A 15,115-nucleotide genomic window follows, 5' to 3' on the forward strand; every position below is an offset into this window, starting at 1 on the left:
GTCTACCACTAGTGGTTGGGAATCGCCTTCATGGTGATATCTCAAGGACAATAGGGTGAGCCTTTGTGGTGTTGGCCTTGATGACTGCACGACTGCACGGTATTTGGCATGACTGCACGGTATAACAAGCAAAAGGGTTATAAACAAAATTCATGCATGCATCAAAGTCATATAAAAATTTGGCATGGCCTTGCCTAAAAATAGGACATATCAAGTTTGCTCGAAATTCGCCGAAACAGAAATAAATCGACATTTCGGCAAAACATAAGCAACTCATGGGGCATGTCACTCACACAAATCGCTTCATATCACAAACACACATATTCCCATTATTGAAATGCACAACTTTTTACTCACCTATATCCCGAGAGAGATTGTGCACGGCTAAATAAATAGCTAGATGTAGTTGTGTTCTGAGGAGAGATGACTCTAGCTAACTAGTGAAGAGGGAGATAGATGACGTAGCTAGCTACATCTATATGTATGGAAGGGGGAGAGGGGGGTGTGTGCGCGAAAGGACGAGAGGGGGTGTATGGGGAGAGTTAGAAGAGGCCATTTATGGAGGAGAATTAGGGTGGAGGGGGCATTAGTGGGGAGACAAGAGAAGTAGAAGGAAGAGAGAAGAATGGCAACAATGGTGGGGAAGTAACTTAGAGAGAGGAGACGAGAAAGGAGGGTAGAGGGAAAAGGGGGGAGGAAGGGGGAGAGGGGGTGTGGGTGAAAGCTTCCCACAGCCACGCTTACCAATAGCGCTTTTTTGGAGCAGCGCTACTGCTAAGTGGGGCGCAATAGCAGTAGTGCTGATTTTCCAAGAGCGCTACTGCTATTCTACTTCACGGTAGCATTTTTCACAAGCGTGCGCTGCTACTACTGCTACCGTCCGTGGGCTCCTTGGGCCACGTTTAGCAGTAGCGCTTTTTACATATCAAGCGCTATTGCTAAGGCCTTGACCAGTAGCGCTTGGCAGATCCAGCGCTACTGCTAAGTAGCAGCAGCTCTTGCCATATTCCAGCCCTACTACTAGGATCTTGCCTATAAGGTTTTTCCTACTAGTGATATACCTCGGAAACAATGGATTTTGATGTGTAGAACACTATCCCCCATTCGTCGATTGGAAGATTTGCATGATCCTAACTCACCTTCTCCCAACAGGATCCGCGAGCTTGAAGAACTATGGCGGCGGCCTGGAATAGTACATGAGTAGTAGGAGAAGGTTGCTTAGGGATGGTGTGGGAATACATAAATGACTACTCAGGGATTGAATGTGTGGTCCACACACGCATCGTGTACGCATAAACAATCGTGCTCATACAGTATGCAATTTGTACTAATACATAATGGAGCATATAATCTACGTTGACTACTACAGTGATGCGCGAATCTTAGAAGCATCCAACGGTGTTCACGTACCCGGTAGAAGTCGGCACCGCTAGTTTTTCATTTCGTGCTATTCGCATTTGAATATATTTGATTTATTAATAAACATACAAAAATAGTTAGCACAGGTGTATTGAAGCACATTTGCTGAAAAGAATAGTCTACTTACCGTGTTCACAAATGCAAAACATTTCTACAAATTTCGATAGCGTCCAAACATATGTAAAAGCATAATTCTACTCCATCCACCTTCATCGCCCAGGAATTTCCTCACCGCTTTAGAATTTTGAAATCACCTCGTGTGCTCCTCACCTCCAAAATCCTGGCCTCGTCCAGGCACTCCTCTCCGCCCACCTTCTCGCCCAGTTCTCCCAAAATTGAACTGCACTCCACCTATACTCGAAGAAGATGTACGTATAGGAGAAAAAGAAACTGCCAATATCCTATAAGAAGAAAAGAAAAAGAAGAAGAAGAAGAAGAAGAAGAAGAAGAAGAAGAAGAAGAAGAAGAAAAGAAGAAGAAGAAGAAGAAGAAGAAGAAGAAGAAGAAGAAGAAGAAGAAGAAGAGGAAGATGAAGAGGAAGATGAAGAGGAAGAGGAAGAGGAAGAGGAAGAGGAAGAGGAACAGGAAGAGGAAGAGGAAGAGGAACAGGAAGAGGAAGAAGAAGAAGAAGAAGAAGAAGAAGAAGAAGAAGAAGAAGAAGAAGAAGAAGAAGAAGAAGAAGAAGAAGAAGAAGAAGAAGAAGAAGAAGAAGAAGAAGAAGAAGAAGAAGAAGAAGAAGAAGAAGAAGAAGAAGAAGAAGAAGAAGAAGAAGAAGAAGAAGAAGAAGAAGAAGAAGAGAGAAGAGGAAGAAGAAGAAGAAGAAGAAGAAGAAGAAGAAGAAGAGGAAGAAGAAGAAGAAGAAGAAGAAGAAGAAGAAGAAGAAGAAGAAGAAGAAGAAGAAGAGGAAGAAGAAGAAGAAGAAGAAGAAGAAGAAGAAGAAGAAGAAGAAGAAGAAGAGGAAGAGGAAGAAGAGGAAGAAGAAGAAGAAGAAGAAGAACAAGAAGAAGAAGATATACTCTCGTTAGATCTGCACTTATACTCCAAATAACAATATCCTTATGTTAACTTGATGACCATTGCTCCAAATAAATTTCTACTCCCAGATTATTCAGAGAGGACTCAAATAGAGTAAACCAGACATATGCAAATGAAGCAAAACTAGGCCCCGGGACTACATGGGTTCTCGATTGAGTTTTATAAGAGGTGTTGGCATATTACTAAAGATGATTTGATGCCCATGTTCCATGACTTGTTTAATGGATAGCTACAGTTATTTCATTTCTATTTTGCAACAATAACATTACTACCAAAGAAGAGTGTGCCATTCGGATAGAACAATTCACGTTGATTTGCTTGCTCAACGTGAGCTTTAAGATTTTTACTAAAGTTGCAACGAATAGGCTATCGAGGATAGCCCACTCGCTTGTACAACACACACATACGGAGTTCATGCCGCGTAGACACATCCTAGAGGGGGTTGTTGAATAGTTATCATGGCTCAAAATAATTTTAAAAATAGTGAATTGTTCTGCTTTGGATGACCAAGGAAGAACAAGATACTTACAAGCAATTATTCGAATGTGAGATGGGTTCTCTCCTGTTTAATTACGTGGGCATCCCTATTCTTCATTAGAAACTCAATAGTAAGGAATGGAAGAATATAGAGGATCGGTATGAAAAAAGACTAAGTTGCTGGAAGGGTATGCTTATGTCTTATGGAGTGCGGCTAGTGTTAATAAGTTCAGTATTAACATGTTTGCCTATGTTTTTATTATCATTCTTTGAAGTACGAGTGGGGTACGAAAATGACTAGATTTCTATCGATCCAGTTTTTTGGCAAAGTGATGATAGTAAAACGAAATACCGATTGGCTAAATGTGATATGATGTGCAAACCGAAAGAGCAAGGTGGGTTATGGATCGAGAATTTACAAATTTAAAACGAATGTCTATTGAGCAAATGGCTATATACATTATAAGTGGAGACTGAAGGTACATGGGTACAAATTCTGTGCAATAAGTACCTGCAATCTAAAACCTTGGCTCAAGTTACAGTGAAACCTTGAGATTCACCATTCTGGAAAGGCTTAATGAGAACAAAGGAAGCTTTTTTCCATAAAGTGAAGTTTCACATTGGGAATGGTAACACAACCAGGTTTTGGGAAGATACGTGGTTATGAGAGACGCCTCTAACCACACAATATCCGGCTTTATATAATATTGCACAACGTAAGGATGCTTATGTTGCTACAATTATGCAAACGGTTCCTCTTAATATTCATTTAAGGAGATCTCTGGTGGGTGAACATTGGAGTGCGTGGCTCCATGTTGTCCGTCGATTGATGGAAGTTCATTTGTCGGACCAACCAGACACAATTCATTGGAGATTAACTACAAGTGGTAGGTTCTTAGTAAAATCAATGTATCTCGACATTATTAATGCCGGAATAATACCTACTTCTCCACACATTTGGAAAATTAAAGTACCACTCAAGATTAAGATTTGCATATGGTTTGTTCACAAAGGAGTGATACTTACGAAGGATAAATTGGTTAAACGAAAATGGGTTGGTAATATTGGATGCTACTTTTCTCATCATAACGAGACTATTAAACACCTCTTTCTCGAGTGCCCTTTGACAAGACTTCTTTGGTGTACTATTCATTAGCTTTCAACATTACTCCTCTAATGAGTATGAACACGTTATTTGGGGCGTAGCTCAATGGAGTAGACCCCATCACAACTAGACACATTTGAGTAGGAATTTGTGCCATGATTTGGGATATATGGAATTAGAGAATTGATATGATATTTTACAATAAGAAATTCAACAATTTTTTGCAGGTCATCTACAGAGCTACTGCTTGGATCTGTATGTGGTTGTTACTCACGCCTACGGAGTCTAGGGAGATTATGGTTATTGGGTGCAGCCGGTGGGAGACGGTAGCACTGGATATATTCAACTGATATGGATGGCGGCATATGATGACGAGATGATGTATATACTTCTCGCATTCCGTTGGTTACTGCAAGGGGAAGGTTGAGATGTAGTCAGCAGCAAGTTTTCCCTCACACAAAGACTGTAAGGTTTATCAAACCAGGAGGACTCCTAGGCTCAACAAGTAGGTGTCTCCCACCCTGGCGCTAGCAGAAGACGTGGACCTGCACACACAACAAATAACTTTGCTCCCGACGAGTACAGAGAGGTTGTCAATCTCTCTGGCCTTGTAGTTTGCAAAGGATCAAAACACAAGCGGGAAAAGTAATAGTAATTGCAACGGAAAGGTAAATGAAAGAAGTAAATGATGGCGGTGTAAACGATGATGGTGATATGGACCAGAGTCACATGATGTTCATTAGTGATGTCTCTCTCCCAAAAGACGATAAACAACTATGCTTGGGTAAACAAATTACAGTTGGGCAATTGACAGAATTATGAACGCACCGCAATGCTAATTATGCTACTTGATAGTTATAGGTTCAATAGTAATGGGCAGTACGCCAAGACAAGTAGACCGTTTATTTATCACCATCTACTTACTAATCATCCACCTTGAGATATCTATCCAGAACATCTCTCCCGTATTAAGTTGCGAGCCCCACCCAAAGTGTAAACTCGAAGCAACGGACAACTGCATTAATGAACTATGTGTAAGGTAAACAATCCTTGCAACCATGGTCACAAGCACCGTTGTTTTCTCCCTCGTGGCAACAGCACATCCCCTAGTCTCATGTTTCTATCACTCAAGCTAGACATCGAGTGGTATGAACCCATAATCATGCATAACGCTCCCTCTTGGAGTTACAATCTACTACTCGGCCAAAGAAATAAATAGCAACAGAGAACATGCATGAATCACTAAGGAACATAATATAAAAGGATAACCAAATATATAACTCATAACAATCTGAACATAATCTCATAATCCATCGGATCCCAACAAAAACCGAGCATAGCAATAGCAAGAGAATTACATAGATGCCTTGATCATGTAGGGCAGCTCACAAGGACTAACCATTGAAGCACAAGATTAGAGAGAAGACATCACATAGCTACTGGTCATGGACTCATGGTCCAAGGAGGACTACTCACGGCAGGTCCGGGAAGCGTCCATGGCAGTGGAGAAGCTACCACACGTCAATCCTCCCTCCAGCAGGGTGCCGGGAAGAGGTCTCGTGACGCTCCCGATCTCGGAAGTGCTGCGGTGGGGGAGCGATGGATAAATTCGCGATTTTGGATCCTCTATAGGGTGTTCCTCGTCAAGGGGTAAATATAGGCGAAAGGAGGGCACCGGAGGAGGTGGGACCCACCCAGGCGGCCTATTGACGCGGCCAGGGGGTAGGTCGCGCCCACAGGTCGCCTAGGCGGCCCCTGGCCCCCCTCTGGCCCATCTTCGGTGGTCTGGAAGCTTCCGGTATGCTGATTTTTTATATATTTTTCTTGGGATTTTTCGGGCTTCGGAAAATTGGGTAAAAGCCCCTGCAAAATAGACATCAGCAGACAGAAACTGGCACTGGGTGCACTGAGTTAGTAGGTTAGTCCAAATATGTGTAAAATGATATAAAAATGTGGCAAAACATATAACAATGTTACCCAAAAGATCATGGAACAAGAAAAAATTATAGATACGTTTGGGACGTATCAGCATACTAATAGGCTAGGTGTTTAGTCATCATAGTCTATCTTTATTCTGCCATTGGTGGCATGTAATTTTCCTTATTTTGATGAGACCACTTGTTTTGAACAACTTTGTTAATAAAATGGTTTCATGCATCATCATGATGCAGAGGCCGGAGATAATCCTCCTTTTCAAAAAAAAGACATATCCAAGAGTAATTGTGTACGACAATTTGTTCAGTTATTTCAGTAAGTACTCCAGGTTTTGCAAGTTTCAAGTTTCTTCTTTGCAAGTTTCAGTACTCCAAATACACATATCATCGGAGACATCAAGTAATTTGAGTACTCAACACAATTTCCGTGAACTAGATTTAGAGAACTTTACTTCGAGAACTAAACAAGTTTTTTTTGGAAAAGGAGATTAAACCCCCGGCCTCTGCACCACTCGATGCATGCAGCCAACTTTATTAATTATTCCACAAAGGTGTGAGAAGAACATGTATCAATCCACCAAAGTCACCACTCAGAACTACAAACTCGATAATGTGGATTGCTCTCGCTCCATAAATCTCAAACCGGTGTCGTCGGCAATCCATCCACATGACGTATCGGGGCCAATAGTCGATGCAGTAGACCTAAAGCGCACACCATATGCACACGTTTTAGAAGCCGACATCATCATTGGCCCACTAACCCATCTTCAAGTGAGAGATCCACATCATCGTTGCCAGTCCGGACATCAGTCGACGCCACCGTCGTACGCTCATCCGTCCATACGCGAAGATTTTGGAAGAACAATCGTGCATAGCACCTGCCAACCAGGCATGACTTAGCGTAGAACCTGCCGACCATGCATGACTTGATAGCTGCACGAAAGCTCCGTGCAAGACGAAGCCGCTACACCTCTTGGCTCTATCATCCATCACTGCTCCACAAACGATGCTCTAAGGAGAGAAACGGCACCGTAGTACCATCATCGTCTGATCTAGAAGACCAGATCCTAGGGTTTCCGCGAAGGAGTGCCCACCACCAACAACCGTCAAGGATCCAAACAGTGCCCACCACCTCTCAACCCTCAAGGTGATGCCTTCAGGAGTTGGGAAGTGGAGGAGCAGACGTAGACCGCCATCTCCAAGAAGAACAGCGACGGCCTTGAGCGTCGTCATCGGCGCGGCCGACTGGGGCCGACCAAGGGGTTTCCCCCAATCTGGACCTTCTCCACTAGCTTCACCCGCGGTCATGCCGACATCGCCACAAGTGGATCACGCGCCGCCGGACGCCAGAGCAGCCATGCCCCGTTGCAACGACCCATGACGGCCGCGACCACCCCCTGCGCCGCCCGCGGATTCCGATCCGCCACATCAGCACGCCACCACGCCAGGTCTGCAGGGCACGCCGCCGCCACGCCCCCAGGTCACCACACAGCCTCCACGGCCGCGCCACCCAACCGCTCCATCGGCCCAGCCGTGTGCGTCGCCATCACAAATCCTCACGCCAGAACTGCATCCTGGCCCGGCCGTCACATCCCACGCTGCACGCGAATTTATTCATGTACTTAGGAGAAACATATCGGTACTATCAAGATATTGCACATACAGTAAATAACTAAATATACATGGAGTGTTCCAGCAAATTGCTCCAGTTCCATTACCGTAGCATTAAAGTACTGCAAGTTCCAGTAATTTCCAACAGGATTATACTGCAAGTTCAGTATACAGTAAATTACTCCTACAAGTACTGCTCGTCCTGTTACTGCTGCTTTAAATGGACAAACAATTGCTGCTACTTCCTTCGATTCAGTTTATAAGTCCGACACGTGTATATAAGTCGTCAATTTGACCAACTTAATGAAAGATATATATTATAAAAAATATATCATTAAAAACTTTAGATGTTCTATTTTTTAATGATATAATTTTGTGTTAAACAATATATTTTATATAAGTCAAATTAACGACCTAGTTACACGTGCACGTCTTATAAACTGTGACGGAGGGAGTACAATACATCTCTGCTACAACAGAGAGGGAGTACTTCTGAGCTAGATGCAGCTTTGCTATTTCTCAAGACACAGATTGGTGCTACAACAATTGGCTAACATCTGGAACATTATATTATGCACCTTTGTCTTGTATGTTCTGAATGATTAAAGCTATATGTGATCAGTGCAATGGTTCCTTGCATGACTTCTAGCTACCGACACTGCAAGCCCTGAAACCATGCATCATCGACCCATGATGCTCTTGAAAATTCTTTTTCACGGCATTTCTTACCGTCCTTTATTTCCATATAAAGCTGTGCAATTCAAGTCCCTATCTGGATGCTTTAAGCTTTGGGAATCGAAATGTTTTCAAAGACTGTCAAGCTACTATTTTGTTCCCTTTTCCTTCTTGCTTTTCCTCAAACCAAAGTTTCAGTCAAGAATCTTCCAACAGATGATTACTAGACCCTCACATGACAAAATTGCCTCAAGTAATACAAAAAGCTGTGGAGTAGTATTGGTAGCACACATTTCAGCATAAACAACTAGCGTAAAGGAGATGACAATGGATGGTGGCTGAAGATTACCAGGAGATTACAAAGGGCCAAAGCTATGATGGAGATGACTGTATCACAAACCCCTAGATGGTGGTAGCATATGATCAAACCCTATACACCTTTGATGAAAAGAAAAGAAAATATGGAACATGAGACGGGAAAAAAAACAAAGTTACAATGTCATTGCTCTTCCCCATCTCCTGTCACCGTCACTGTCGATCTACCCAAGAACTGTAGAATGCTAGCCCCAATTAGTAGTACTGTAATTCAGCCGTGGTCGATGCTGAGTCTGTAGTAGCAACGTCAAATTTGCTGCTTGATGCGTCCGCTGGACTTAGTTCAGCAGGTCCGGGAACAGCTTGTAGCAGTTGGGCTCCTTTTCCGGCTCGGGCGCCGATGAGGACGACGCCGACGAGGGCGAGGGCTGGCTGGAGGCGTGGCGGGGGAACTCGGACAGCATCTGCACCACCTCCCTCATCGTCGGGCGCTCCACGCTGTTCTCCTGAACGCAGAGCATGGAGACGAAGAAGAGGTGGGACACCTCGTCCATGGGCACCGTGCTGAGCCGGCGGTCGACGACCTTGGGCACGCTCTCCCGCCGGCCATCGGTGACCCGCTTCGCCCACTGCACGATGTCCACCCCTTCCCCGAAGTCCCCCACCGGCCGCCTGCCGGTGACGAGCTCCAGCAGGACGACGCCGAAGCTGTACACGTCGCTCTTCTCGTCCACTCTCAATGTGTACGCGTACTCTGCAAAAAACAAAAAAAACGCAAGCACAGTTAGCATGCCCGCTAATCACATCATGGCAACATTTCACCCAGTGCATCCCCTCTTCTTGTCAAAGAACACAATGATCAAATCAACGGGTAAAGGTGAAAGCTACTCCTTTAGGAACCTAAACCTAGGAGGAGTGTTCTCAACGTGCATCAGCGCACTCATCATATAAGATAATGTTACCAGCCTGATCTCAAATCTAAGAGCGTTCGTCATAAATAAATAATGTTCAAAAACCAGCGTATGCTAGGATAGTGAGCACAGCATGCTAGAAAGTGAACCCGAGCTACGTTGCTGATTTGAATAGTACAGAGACTGGCTATGCGTGCCTAGGACAGAGGCAAGTGCGTACAACATTCTGCGACGAATCCCAAGAGAAACCGGCCACCCCTTTGCAGATCCATCGGAATCTTTCCCATACATACGCGCATAGTATATTCCATCTATAAGAAGTTCGTCAAGTCCAAGGAAAATTCTTCGCCAGGATCAAGAAGAGCTCCGTCAGTTAACCAAGCCCATGCCTGCCCCAAGATCTTGCCAAATCCCAGACCCGAAAGAGCAAAAGAAAAGGGCGGGACAGAGATGAAGACCCATACAGACTTCGCGGCCGTAACATCGATGAAGGCGCCCGTGCCGTTCGAAAGCGTAGGAACAGCGCGCCGTGCCGTGCCGTCCCGTCCCGTTGGGGCGGCTCCGGCTTTGGCTTTGGGCCTTTGGCGACGTAACGGCGGCAAAGCGGGAGGCTGCTTTGGGGAGGCCCCAGGACCAGGAGGAGGAGGAGGATGACGAGGCTTTTCTTTATTTACCCATGCCGGTCAAAGATACAGCAGCGTAACCAAGTCGATCCTGGCCTAAAGGACCGGCGGGCTGGACCAGCCGGTGCCGGTACCCAATTATAATGCCGTGTTATACGGGGTCCGTATCCTCTACTGCTCCATACCTCACCGGGCTGACGAAGTCTCGTACTGCTACGCGAAAATTACAGAGCCAGAGGGATACGGGTGACGAGGAGATCGATCGGGCTCAAACTCAGACTCAAACACCCTTTTGCCATGCCCCGATGCGGCTGCTGCTCTGGCGCACTGGCCCGGCCTGACACGACGCGGTCCACCACCGCCCCACCAGTATACGCGTACGTACGTACGTACACGCTGCGGTACACGGGAGGCTCGGAGTTCTTGTTTGTGACTTGTTGTTTTTGACTTGTGTGGTACACGATGGGCCGTGTCGTGTTTGTGACTTGTGTTGGCTAGCGCGTGTGTTCCCTCCCCCCGGCCGGGCGCTGTCCGGAGTGGACGCGCCCACAAGGCGGCATCGTGTGGTCGTGATCGCGCGGGGGTCGGGGTCCCGCGGGAAAATAATTGGGTGCTCGAGTGCGAGCCTGACCAGAGGACCCCTTTTCGGCCGCTTTCGCCGAGGGCCCACCGCCGCTGCTGATGTGGTGTAAAGTCAGACTGGACCGGATGGCGATGTACTGCTACTCTGCCACTGCGTGTCATGTGCGTACACAGAGTCGGACAGGACCCGACCCGACCGGGCAGCCGCAGCTCAGATCAGCTCGGGGTGTGCACTGAAGTGGTCTCGTCTCGCCATTTATAAACTAGGCCAATTTCTATCTCTACTTCAAACGAAAGGTAGATGGGCCAAGAGGAAAAAACCCTTGATTCCGGTGTGTAAAACGTACTAGGACCATAACTTTCCGTGCGATTGATCTGAAACAGTGCAGTCAACTACGCTACACTCACAGAGTGATTCTGCGCGGCCGCGCTGCGCCTACGGTCTCTCGGTCTCCGGGCGAACCATAAGACAGCAGCACTATCACTGTCTGCATGCATGCATGCATGTGGTCGACGTAGTGCGTGGAGGTTTTAACTCGCGACAAACCTAATCAGACGCTCACTTGCCTGGTGTGGTACGTACCACTACTGGCTATTGACTTCGGCACAGTTGGCCCCACTGCCCACAGACAGGGGCCAGCCCCCGTGCAAGGCGGAGACAAGCGGATGAGCTCGCAAAAACGATGGATGGATCCTAAACCAAATCTGATTGACCCCTCCTAGGCAGGCAAGGCGATAAGCAACTAGAGACAAAACACGAGCACATGTGTAATGCTGCAATCAGTGCGCTGCGTGGACGTACCTGGCGCGATGTAGCCGTAGGACCCGGCGACGGCGGACATGCACTCGGAGGCGCCGGCGTTGGCCTGGCCGGCGCCGGAGCGGAGGAACTTGGCGAGCCCGAAGTCCGCCACGTGGGCCTCCAGGTTGTCGCCGAGGAGGATGTTGTTGGACTTGACGTCGCGATGCACGATCATCGGGGTGCAGTCGTGGTGCAGGTAGCAGAGCCCCCGCGCCGCCTCCAGCGCGATCCGGTACCGCCGGTCCCACGCCAGGAACCCGCCGCCCTTGCCGTGGAGCACCTCGCCGAGGCTGCCGCTGCCCATGTACTCGTACACCAGCACGTTCGCCTCATGCTCCTTGCTGCAGAAGGCCAGCAGCCGCACGATGTTCCGGTGCCGGATGCTGCCCAGCGTCCGGATCTCCGCGCGGAACCCGTGGTCGTGCCGCCCCGCCCCGCCGCCGCCGCTGTTCAGCCGCTTCACGGCGATCGCGCCGCCCGACCGCGCCCGCCCCGCGTAAACCACGCCGGCGCCGCCGCGGCCCACCACGTTCCCGTCCTTCATGCACTCGATCACCTCCGCGATGCCGAAGTCCACCTTGTGGAACGCCGTGAACCGCCACGCTCCGTCGGGGCCGCCGCGGTACGACCTCGCGCGCAGCACGACCGCCACGGCGAACACCACCGAGCACGCCAGCAGGCCCAGCGCGAACACCAGCTTGTAGTCCCCCGCCGTCGCCCGACGCGGGCTCACGGCCGTCGACCCGCCGGCGTCGCTGCTGAGGTTGCAGGCCCGGTTCAGCACCGGCCCGCACAGCCTTGGGTTGCCCGCGAACGCCGTCTGGTTCAAGTACCGCAGCTGGCCCGTGTCAGGCAGCTCGCCGGACAGGTCGTTGTACGAGAAGTCGGCCGCCGTGAGGCTGCTCATCGCCCCGATCGCCGCCGGGATCGACTCCTCGAGCTGGTTCCGCGACAGGTTGAGGTAATTCAGCACCCTTATCCCGGCGATGGCCTCCGGGATCGGCCCAGACAGGTTGTTGGTGCTGAGGTCAATGTACGTGAGCTGCCCACACCGGCCGATGGCCTCCGGTATCGGCCCGGACAGCTCATTGCCGCTGAGGTCGAGCTTCACCAGCAACCGGAGCTCCCCTACCTCCGGCGGCACGGCGCCGGCGAGACGGTTATTGCTGACCAGCAGCGTCTGCAGCGCGGAGAGGTTGGCCAGCGCGGCAGGCAGTGGCCCGGACAGCAAGTTGTTGGACAGGTTGAGCTGCGCCAGCTGCGACTGCGAACCGGCCAGGGTCGGGCTCGGGTCCGAAGGGACCGGACCGGAGAGCAGGTTGTTCTGCAGCTCCAGCAGGTTGAGCCGCGGGAGGTAGAGGAAGCCGGTGGGAATGGTGCCGTTGAGGTAGTTGTGGCCGAACCGGACCCGGGTGAGGCTCGCGCACGAGCCCAGCGCGCCGGGGATGGGCCCGAAGAGGAAGTTGTTCATGAGGATGGCGGTGTGCAGCTCGCCGGAGGAGCACAGCATCTCGGGGATCATGCCGGTGAGCCGGTTCGATGACAGGTCGACGAGCCGGAGCGCCGCGTTGGCGCCGAGGCCGGCCGGGACGCGGCCGGTGAAGTTGTTCATGAAGAGCTGTAGCGTCTCCAGCAGCGGCAGCGCGGCGACGAAGTCAGGCACCGGGCCGTGGAGCCGGTTGAGGAACAGGTTAAGCAGCCGGAGCGAGGTGAGCGACGCGAGGGTGCTCGGCACCTCGCCCGTGAGCGCGTTGTTGGACAGGTCAAGCCTGGTGAGCGCCGTCAGTTTGCCGAGCTCCGGCGGGATTGCGCCGGTCAGCTGGTTGGTGTGGAGGAATAGCGTGTCGAGGGAGGTGAGCTCGCCGAGCTCGGGCGGGATGCTCCCGGTGAGGCCGCAGTTGGAGAGGTCCAGCATGGTGAGGTTGCGTAGCCGGCCGAGCTCCGCCGGGATGCCGCCGTCGAATGCGTTGTAGTACCCGAGGTAGAGCTCCCTGAGGTTCGTCAGGTTGCCGAGCTCCGGCGGGATGGCGCCCTGTAGGTTGTTGCCGTTGAGCGACAGGTACTCCAGAGCCAGCATCCCGCCGTACGACGCGGGTATCAGCCCGGAAAAGTAATTGCCGCCAAGGTCTAGGTACCGGAGCCGCACCAGCGCCGTCACGCCGGCCGGGAGCGAGGAGGAGAAGTTGTTGTCGTAGGCGTCGAACACCTCAAGGCCGGGGAGTGACGGGAAGTCCCAGCCGTCCAGGCCGCCGCGGAGCTGGTTGCCGGAGACATTGACGTAGCGGAGCGCCGGGAGCGCGGACACGGCCACCGCACCCACGATGCCGTTCCCGGCGAGGGAGAGGTTGGCGAGCGCGGAGAGCCCAGTCACCTCGGCCGTGACGGGCGCGCCGGTGGACACGTTCATGTTGGCGATGTCGACAGAGACCACCCTGCCACCGGCGCAGCGGACGCCGGTCCACTCGCACACCGAGGCAACATTGCCCGGCAACCACGAGCGCAACACGTGGGGGCGGCAGCTGAGGGAGGCCTTGAGGGAGAGCAAGGCCAGCGCATCTCCATGCAACGCCTCGCCATGTCCATTGCCACTGGCACCACCGATGGATAGCAGAAGAAAAACCAAGAAGGGGAGCAAGGCAAAAGGATGTAGAGCCTCCATCTGGCCTATAATTCTTGCTGCTTGCGAATTGTGGCGACAAACTAGCTAGAGCATGCTGCCATTGGCAATGCCATTCCTGCTGTTTGAGCAAGCTTATAGAGACCTGGAGAGGCGGATGGATGGATGGATGTTGTGATAGAGAGGTAGATGGGTAGATAGAGGGAACGGCAAAGGCATGCAAGAATCTTGAGAAGCTTCACATGAAAATGGAGGCGAGAGGCGTGAGCTTCACACCGAAGGTGGAGGGGAGGGGAATATGTTCTCTGTGTGACAAGAATGGCTTTGTCTTTTGAGCTATTTATGCCTTGTGGGAGAAGGGTGTCCAGTGCGTCGGGCTCTGCTTTGGGTGTCTCTGTGTTCTATCTTCTCCTCCTCCTCTCTCTGGTCCTCTTCTGTTCATCTCTCTCTCTCTATCCCTTGCTTCTCTTTTTGCTTTTTCTTTCGGAGCAGAGAAACTAACTGTTAAAGGCTTGTAGTGGGCGAGGAAGCAGTCGTGGCAAGTGATGGGGAGTTTCTCGCTTTGGCGTTTTTTTATCAACAAATTGTTCCATTAGCTTTGGGGGTATTTAGAAAGGTTTCGGGCAATTATGGCATGGCGCCCGACAGAAAAAGGGAAATGCACTCTGGTCTCCGTCCGACTACAGGGCCCGTGATTGAATTTCGGCAATGATGAAAGACAGCAATCAAACTAACCAACGTGTCTGATATGTGTATGTGTGCCATCCGGTAGGTTCCGGACTACAAGGAGGAAAGAAGGTTTTGGCCAAGTCATTTTTTGTGAGGGTTCTTTCGTGATAGCTTGTCATATATGCCATGAGGTTTTTGGCCGTTAACGAGACCGACTCTAACTCATTCCCGAAACTTAACCTTGAAAACCCACTCTTAAGTTTAACACCTACAATATCCTAGGTACTACTATTAGGGTGAAATCTGAACCATCCAGATAATTCGAACTTCAATAATTTCT

The 15,115-nt window shown here is 49.9% G+C and overlaps 1 protein-coding gene across 1 annotated transcript; it reads right to left on the bottom strand.

Annotated features, from left to right (window-relative positions):
• Positions 1-8,530: 8,530 nt before the first annotated feature.
• Positions 8,531-14,747, bottom strand: LOC123447854 (leucine-rich repeat receptor-like serine/threonine-protein kinase BAM1). The gene is made up of 2 exons (XM_045124554.1): positions 11,490-14,747; positions 8,531-9,325 (listed from the first exon to the last, which is right to left on the bottom strand). The coding sequence occupies exons 1-2, from the start codon at positions 14,146-14,148 to the stop codon at positions 8,910-8,912; spliced, it is 3,075 nt and encodes a 1,024-aa protein (XP_044980489.1). The 5' UTR covers positions 14,149-14,747; the 3' UTR covers positions 8,531-8,909.
• Between the last annotated feature and the right edge of the window lie 368 nt (positions 14,748-15,115).

This window comes from Hordeum vulgare, chromosome 4H (assembly GCF_904849725.1).
Source record: "Hordeum vulgare subsp. vulgare chromosome 4H, MorexV3_pseudomolecules_assembly, whole genome shotgun sequence".
Classification (NCBI taxonomy): domain Eukaryota; kingdom Viridiplantae; phylum Streptophyta; class Magnoliopsida; order Poales; family Poaceae; genus Hordeum; species Hordeum vulgare.